Raw genomic sequence first — 8623 nt, forward strand, 5'->3', positions numbered from 1 at the left:
GGCAAGAACTTTCAAAAGCTGATTGGGGGGCAGATGTTCGCAGATAAAGGGAAGGCTGGAAAATGGGAAGCCTTCAGAAATGAGATAACGTGAGTCCAGAGACAGTATATTCCTGTTAGGGTGAAAGGAAAGGCTGGTAGGTACAAGGAATGCTGGATGACCGAAGAAATTGATGGTTTGGTTAAGAAAAAGGAAGCATATGTCAGGTATAGACAAGATGGATCAAATGAATCCTTAGAAGAGTATAAAGGCAGTAGGAGTATACTTAAGAGGGTAATCAGGAGGGCAAAAAGGGGATATGAGATAGCTTTGGCAAATAGAGTTAAAGAGAATCCAAAGGGTTTTTACAAATACATTAAGGACAAAAGGGTAACTAGGGAGAGAATAGGCCCCTCAAAGATCAGCAAGGCGGCCTTTGTATGGAACTGCAGGAGTTGGGGGAGATACTAAATGAGTATTTTGCATCAGTGTTTACTGTGGAAAAGAACATGGAAGGTACAGAATGCAGGGAAATATATGGTGACATCTTGAAAAATGTCTGTATTACAGAGGAGGAAGTGCTAGATGTCTGGAAACACAAAGGTAGATAAATCCCCGGGACCTGATCAGGTGTATCCTACAACTCTGTGGGAAGCGAAGGAATTGATTGCTGGGCCCCTTGCTGAAATATTTATATCATCAATAGTCACAGGTGAGGTGCCAGAAGACTGGAGGTTGGCTAATGTGGTGCCACTGTTTAAGAAGGGTGGTAAGGACAAGTCAGGGAACTCTAGATCAGTGAGCCTGACATTGGTGGTGGGCAAGTTGTTGGAGGGAATCCTGAGGGACAGGATGTACATGTATTTGAAAAGACAAAGACTGATTAGTGATAGTCAACATGGCTTTGTGTGTAGGAAATCATGTCTCAAACTTAATTGAGTTTTTTTTGAAGAAGTAACAAAGAGGATTGATGAGGGCAGAGCAATGGATGTGATCTATATGGACTTCCCCATGGGAGACTGGTGAGCAAGGTTAGATCTCATGGAATAAGAGGAGAACTAGCCATTCGGATACAGAACTGACTGAAAAGGTAGAAGACAGAGGGTGGTGGTGAAGGGTTGTTTTTCAGACTGGAGACCTGTGACCAGTGGAGTGCCACAAGGATCAGTGCTGGGTCCAGTACCTTTCGTCATTTATATAAATGATTGGATGTGAGCATAAGAGGTACAGTTAGTAAGTTTGCAGATGACACCAAAATTGGAGGTGTACTGGTAGCGAAGAAGGTTACCTCAGATTACAACAGGATCTTGATCAGATGGGCCAACAGACTGAAAAGTGGCAGATGGAGTTTAAATGGGTGGTACTGCATTTTGGGAAAGCAAATCTTAGCAGGATTTATACACTTAATGGTAAGGTCCTACCCAGGGAGTGTTGCTGAACAAAGAGACCTTGGAGTGCAGGTTCATATCTCCTTGAAAGTGGAGTTGCAGGTAGATAAGATAGTGAAGGAGGTGTTTGGTATGCTTTTCTTTATTGATCACAGCATTGAGTACAGGAGTTGGGAGGTCATGTTGCAGCTGTACAGGACATTGGTTAAGCCACTGTTGGAATATTACATGCAATTCTGGTCTCCTTCCTATTGGAAAGATGTTGTGAAGCTTGAAAGGGTTCAGAAAAGATTTACAAGTATGTTGCCAGGGTTGGAGGATTTGAGCTATAAAGAGAGGTTGAATAGGCTGGTGCTGTTTTCCCTGGAGCGTTGGAGGCTGAGCAGTGACCTTAAATGAGGGGCATGGATAGGATAAATAGACAAACAAAAAAGAGGGTTGGCGGAGTCCAGAACTAGAGGGCTTGGGTTTACTGTGAGAGAGAAAAGATATAAAAGAGACCTGAGGAGCAAATTTTTCATGCAAAGAGTGGTACATGTATGGAATGAGCTGCCATAGGAAGTGGTGGAGGCAGTACAATTGCAACATTTAAAAGGCATCTGGATGTGTATATGAATAGGAAGAGTTTAGAAGGATATGGGCCAGGTGCTGTGCTGTACATCTCTATGACAATGTGATATAGGGCTGAGTATTGAAGATGGAATCTAGAATGGAGAGCTCAAAGGAAATAGTAGTTTGAGAAAATTGCAGAGTGTAGTATGAAGAGATGCAATAAAGGAATGTTAGTACGAGGGCATAATTTTAATTTTCAAGTACAGTACTTCAGAGTCTCAAGTCCACTGAACTAAAACTCCCTATTCACAAATATGATATACTTCCCTGAGAGTTAAAAGATGCACACATTACTATTTATAGCCAACAGATGTCTCTGCTGTACATCAATTGTAAATATTCAAAAATATATCCCAACATTTTAGCTACCTAATTTTGAATGGTAGAGTATTTAAATTAAATCAAAATAGCTTAGCAAATAAATCAGTATTGGAAGCTAAATACAAAATGAAAAAAAAATTAGTTGATAATTTTAAATTATATTCAGCTTTGGACTAATCTTTAAGTGAAATTTAAAACTGTTAAGCAGAATAGATCCAATTAAATATCATGTGTCACAGAAATAGAGAATGATTACAGCACAGATGGAACCCATTCAACCCATGTGTCTGTACTGGCCTTCTGCAAGAACAATTCACCTGGCACCTCTCTCCTGTCTTCTCTCACATTTTTTAAATAAAAAAAACTCTGTTCCAACTATTACTTCTCGTACAAGATTAAAACAGGCTATTGCCAAGTCATTGAGCTGTACAGCATGGAAACAGACCTTTCGGTCCGACTTGTCTATGCTGACTGGATATCCTAAATTAATTTAGACCCATTTGCCAGATTTTGGCCCCTTCCTATTCATATACCCAGCCAGATGCCCTTTAAAATGTTGTAATTGTACCAGCCTTCAACACTTCCTCTAGCAGCTCATTCCAAACATGAATACATCGCCCCTCAGGTCCCTTTTAAATCTTTCCCCTCTCACCTTAAACTTATGCCCTCTAGTTGTGGCTCACTATCCTGGGGAAAAGACCTTGGCTACTCAGCCTATCTATGCCCCTCAGTGGTTTTATAAACTTTTATAAAGTTTCCCAATGTTCCAGGGAAAACAGTCCCAGCCTATTCACCCTCTCCCTATAGATCAAATCCTCCAACCCTGGCAGCATCCTTGTAAATCTTTTCTGAACCCTTTCAAGTTTCACAACATCCTTCCTATAGCAGGGAGACCAAAATTGCATGCAGTATTGCAAAAGCGGCCTAACCAAATGTAGTGTACAGCCGCAACATGACCACCCAACTCCTCTACTCAATGCTCTGGACAGTAAAGACAAGCATACCAAAAGCTTTCTTCACTATCCTGTCGACCTGGAACTCCACTGTCAAGGAACTATGAACACTCACTCCAAGGTCTCTACATTCAGCAACACTTCCCAGGGGCTTACCATTAAGTGTATAAGTCCTGCTCTGATTTGCCGTTCCAAAATGCAGAACCTCACATTTACTGAAATTAAACAACATGTCATTCCTCAGCCCATCTGATCAAGGTCCCATTACGTTCTGAAATAATCTTCTTCACTGTCCACTGTACCTCCAATTTTGGTGTCATCTGCAAATTTACTAACTATACTCCTATGTTCACATCAAAATCATTTATACAAATGACAAAAAGCAATGGACCTAACACAAATCCCTGCAACACATCACGGGTCACAGGCTTCCAGTCTGAAAAACAACCCTCCACCACCATCACCCACTAATGCCTACCTTCAAGCCAGTTCTGTGTCCAAATGGCTAGTTCTCCCTGTATTCCATGCAATTTAACCTTGCTAGCCATTCTATCATACAGAACCTTGTTGAACGCCTTACCAAAGTCTATATAGATCACATCCACCCCACTGCCTCAGGAATCCTCTGCGCTACCCCTTCAAACAAAACTCAGTTAAGATAATGAGTCACAATTTTCCATACACAAAGCCATGTTGACTACTCCTAATCAGTCCTTGCATTTCCAAATACATGTAAATAGTGTCCCTCAGAAGCCCCTCCAACAATTTGCCCATCACCGATGTCAGGCTCACCGGTCTACAGTTCCCTGACTTTTCCTTATCACTTTTTTTAAATTGGAGGACCACATTAGCCAACCTCTAGTCTTCTGGCACCTTACCTGTGGCTATCGATGATTCAAATATTCAGCAAGTGACCCAGCAATCATTCCCTTAGCTTCCTACAAAGTTCAAGGGTACACCTGATCAGGTCCCAAAAACATGAATATGCACATTACATCCAAAATTGCTAGTTTTCCAAAATGTGTTCAGTAATGGCTAAATTTCAGCTAGTTAGTATTACTCTGTTAGCTTCAACATAGAGCACAGAATGTTCACTAAACTTCATTCAGCATTCTAACATACCAAACTACTACAAAAGATGCAACTATTGTATGAGATCAATTACAAGTATGACTTATTTTTCCAAACATATAATTAGGATATCTATCTTTAATGATTTGTGATTGTGACATTGATGTTGATATTGTTGAAAGGAGAATTTAATATCAGCGTTAAGTATTTTTCCTCTTTTGGGCATGGTTTAGTTTCAATATTAAAAAGGTGCAGGTATAAAACCTCAACTTTGACTTCAGAGAAGTATTATATTGGAATTAAATTTCTATTAATGTTACTTTTACCAATACATTTCCCTCTCAGTCAGGGTGCTGCACATTTCAGTTCCACTTCAGAGTTTAGTACATAATCCAGGCTGGTCTGCCTTGTCACAGTGAGGCTGAGGGGCTGTATTTTAGGTGAAATGCATTCAAATAGATGAAGGCACCACTTACACAAACAGGAAATTCCCCTGGTTGAAACTTTATTGCTGGAACAGCACAGCAGGTCAGGCAGCATCCAGGGAACAGGAGATTCGACGTCCTGAAGAAGGGCCTGTGCCCGAAACGTCGAATCTCCTGTTCCCTGGATGCTGCCTGACCTGCTGTGCTGTTCCAGCAATAAAGTTTCAACTTTGATCTCCAGCATCTGCAGACCTCACTTTCTCCTAGGAAATTCCCCTGGGTCTACTGACCAACGCCAGTCAATAAACTTAACATTTATCCCTATGCTGGTTTAGAAAATTTGGTTGAGCACAAAATGGCGGTACCACTTACTTACAGGTTACCTAGGCATAGTTCTGGGAACCTGGGTTCGAATGCTCCCTTGGCAGATGGTGGAATTCAAATTCAATAAAACAAATCTGGTATTAGGAGTCTAATGGTGACTATGACACCACCACAGAATCATAACTATCAGAAAATTCCATCTTGTTCATTGATATCCCTGAGGGAAAGAAATCCACCATCCTTAACTAGTCTGGCCTAAATGCGACTCCAGATTCACAACAACGTCAGTGACTCTTAACTGCCCTCTGGGCAACTAGGGTACCAGTGATAAATGCTGACTTAGCCAGCAATGCTCACATCCCATGAATGAATTTAATAAAAACATTATTTTGACTTGCATGAAATATAATTTAGTGCACATAAATTATTCAAGACATTTTTGAAAGACGTGAAATATAACGTAAATGTAAGTAAATCTATGAATGATTATTTAATAATTCACTTTGTGAGAAATGCTTTAAGAAGCAATTGAAAGCCTCGTTTTACATTTCTGGGCAGTGGATAAAAATCCAAAGCACTGGTATTAAATAGCAAGCCAGATTATGGTTCAATCCAAATACAAGTAAAGCATTACTACAGAGCTAACTTCATTTCGAATTAGGACTGCTAACGAATAATAGAATTATCATCACACTTTAATCTTGAATTAATGTTATGTTTCCATAACATTAGAAACAGTACTTCTAGTACCTTTACTATTAAGTTGTAATTTAGCATTGAAGTGATCGAAAAAGTCTTAAAAGCCACAGTGGCAGTTGATGCCATAAAGGTACCCTGACATTTCCTCCACTATCTTTTTGTGAGTTACCTGCTGAATCTCAAACGAAAAGGATGTGGTTCTTTCTCTCAAGTTAGTGGAAAGCAAAGTCCAGGGACAGTACTTTCTGTTCAAAGTACACCCCTCCATTCTTTCTGAAAGTAATAACCACGTTATTTTATAAATGCCACATCTGCATACTTTGTTTCCATCACAAATTTCTGTATTCACATCTTTAATGGAAACGGGCTTGTTACACAAATTATAACTTTCTCCTACTAGGTACATACAGTCTGAGTTATGTCAACACTTGCCATTGCTTCATTCCATTGTGAAGAAAGACTTTCTTGCATCTCACCAGTATTTATACAGCTGCCTTATATAGGTCACTGTGTGACCTTGAGAGAGGGCAGTTCTATGGGTGGCCCTTTGATTGCTGGGTTTTGATATAAATATAGTCCCAGGGTTAAAGATTTCCCCTCAGTAAATGAGAGGAACTTTGAGTGGGAGGGAAAGGATCAAGTTGTCATGGTTCAACTGAGTATCAGTGACATAGGCAGATTTTGCTGAAGGAGTATAAGCAGCTAGGGGCTAAATTGAAAAGAAGAACCACAAAGATAAAGGGCTACTACTTGAGCAAAGAGAAAATTGACATAAGTGAAATAGAATTTGAGTGGAATGCGTGGCTCAAAGATTGGTGAGGAACAAATGGGGTTTTGGATTCATGGGACACTGGCACCAGGAGTGGGGAGAAAGGGAGTTGCAACTTAGGCATGGCTTTCACCTGAACCATAATGGGACCAGTGTATTGGTGAATTATGTAATTAGGACTACAGTGAGCACTCTGATACTAAATAGTAGGTGAAGACTCACTTGAAGGGATGGATTTTGGCAAGGTGAAGAGAAATGGCAAGACATTTGTGCAGAGTAGTGACATAAATAATGTCAAACAGAGTATGACAAGAAGGGACAGAATATACAAAAATAAGGGTGCATCAGGAAATCAGGTCAAAGTAAGGAAAAAAATGGTAAAAAGACAAAATTGGCAGGTCTTTATCTAATCCATACAGATTAACAAGAATAATGAATTGATCACGCAAATAGAATTAAATGAGTATGAGATAATAGCAATTATAGAGACAGGATTGTAAAGTGACCAGTGCTGAGACTCAAATATTTAAAAGCAGTTTATATTTTGGAGCAAGAAGAAGAAAGGATAAAGAAGTGAGTGGATCTGTTAATAATGAATGCGATCAGTCTAGTGGTGAGAAATTATCTTGGTTCAAACTTTCAAAATGTAGAAACAAGTCATAGAGATGTACAGCATGGAAACAGACCCTTCGGTCCAACCCGTCCATGCCGACCAGATATCCCAACCCAATCTCGTCCCACATACCAGCACCAGGCCCATATCCCTCCAAACCCTTCCTATTCATACACCCGTCCAAATGCCTCTTAAATGTTGCAATTGTACCAGCCTTCATCACATCCTCTGGCAGCTCATTCCATACACGTACCACCCTCTGCGTGAAAACGTTGCCCCTTAGGTCTCTTCTATATCTTCCCCTTTCACCCTAAACCTATGCTCTCTAGTTCTGGACTCCCCGACCCCAGGGAAAAGACTTTGTCTATTTATCCTATCAATGCCCCTCAATTTTGTAAACCTCTATAAGGTCACCCCTCAGCCTCCGTCGCTCCAGGAAAAACAGCATCAGCCTGTCCCTGTAGCTCAGATCCTCCAACCCTAGCAACATCCTTGTAAATCTTTTCTGAACCCTTTTAAGTTTCACAACATCTTTCTGATAGGAAGGAGACCAGAAATGCATGCAATATTCCAACAGTGGCCTAACCAATGTCCAGCCTAGCTGCAACATCACCTCCCAACCCCTGTACTCAATACTCTGACCAATAAAGGAAAGCATACCAAACGCCGCCTTCACTATCCTATCTACCTACGACTCCACTTTCAACGACCTATGAACCTGCACTCCAAGGTCTCTTCATTCAGCAACACTCCCTCGGACCTTACCGTTAAGTGTATAAGTCCCGTTAAGATTTGCTTTCTCAAAATGCAGCACCTCACATTTATCTGAATTCTCAGCCCATTGGCCCATCTGGTCCAGATCCTGTTGTAATCTAAAGTTAACCCTCTTCGCTGTCCACTACATGTCCATCTGCAAACTTACTAACTGTACCTCTTATGCTCGCATCCAAATCATTTATGTAAATGACAAAAAGTAGAGGGCCCAGCACCGATCCTTGTGGCACTCCACTGGTCACAGGCCTCCAGTCTGAAAAACAACCCTCCACCAACACCCTCTGTCTTCTTTGAGCCAGTTCTGTATCCAAATGGCTATTTCTCCATGTATTCCATGAGATCTAACCTTGCTAATCAGTCTCCCATGGGGAACCTTGTCGAACTCCTTACTGAAGTCCATATAGATCACATCTACTGCTCTGCCCTCATCAATCTTCTTTGTTACTTCTTCAAAAAACTCAATCAAGTTTGTGAGACATGATTTCCCACACACAAAGCAATGTTGACTATCACAAATCAGTCCTTGCCTTTCCAAATACATGAACATCCTGTCCCTCAGGATTCCCTCCAACAACCTGCCCACCACCGAGGTCAGGCTCACTGGTCTATAGTTCCATGGCTTGTCCTTACCACCCTCCTTAAACAGTGGCACCACGTTTGCCAACCTCCAGTCTTTCGGCACCTCATCTGTGACT

General features: G+C 41.0%; 1 protein-coding gene across 2 annotated transcripts in view; it reads right to left on the reverse strand.

Annotated features, from left to right (window-relative positions):
* LOC122563258 (peroxisome proliferator-activated receptor delta-like) overlaps positions 1-8623 on the reverse strand; it is an 82547-nt gene that overhangs the window by 12656 nt on the left and 61268 nt on the right. Inside the window, exon 6 of one of the 2 annotated variants that reach the window (XM_043716899.1) lies at positions 5947-6045. The exons of the other annotated variant lie outside the window; for it this stretch is intronic. Coding sequence (XP_043572834.1) covers positions 6022-6045 — 24 coding nt within the window. The 3' untranslated portion in view covers positions 5947-6021. Of the gene's footprint in view, positions 1-5946; positions 6046-8623 lie in introns of those variants that run through there. 2 annotated transcript variants of the gene reach the window in all.

This window comes from Chiloscyllium plagiosum, chromosome 26 (assembly GCF_004010195.1).
Source record: "Chiloscyllium plagiosum isolate BGI_BamShark_2017 chromosome 26, ASM401019v2, whole genome shotgun sequence".
Taxonomy (NCBI): Eukaryota; Metazoa; Chordata; class Chondrichthyes; order Orectolobiformes; family Hemiscylliidae; genus Chiloscyllium; species Chiloscyllium plagiosum.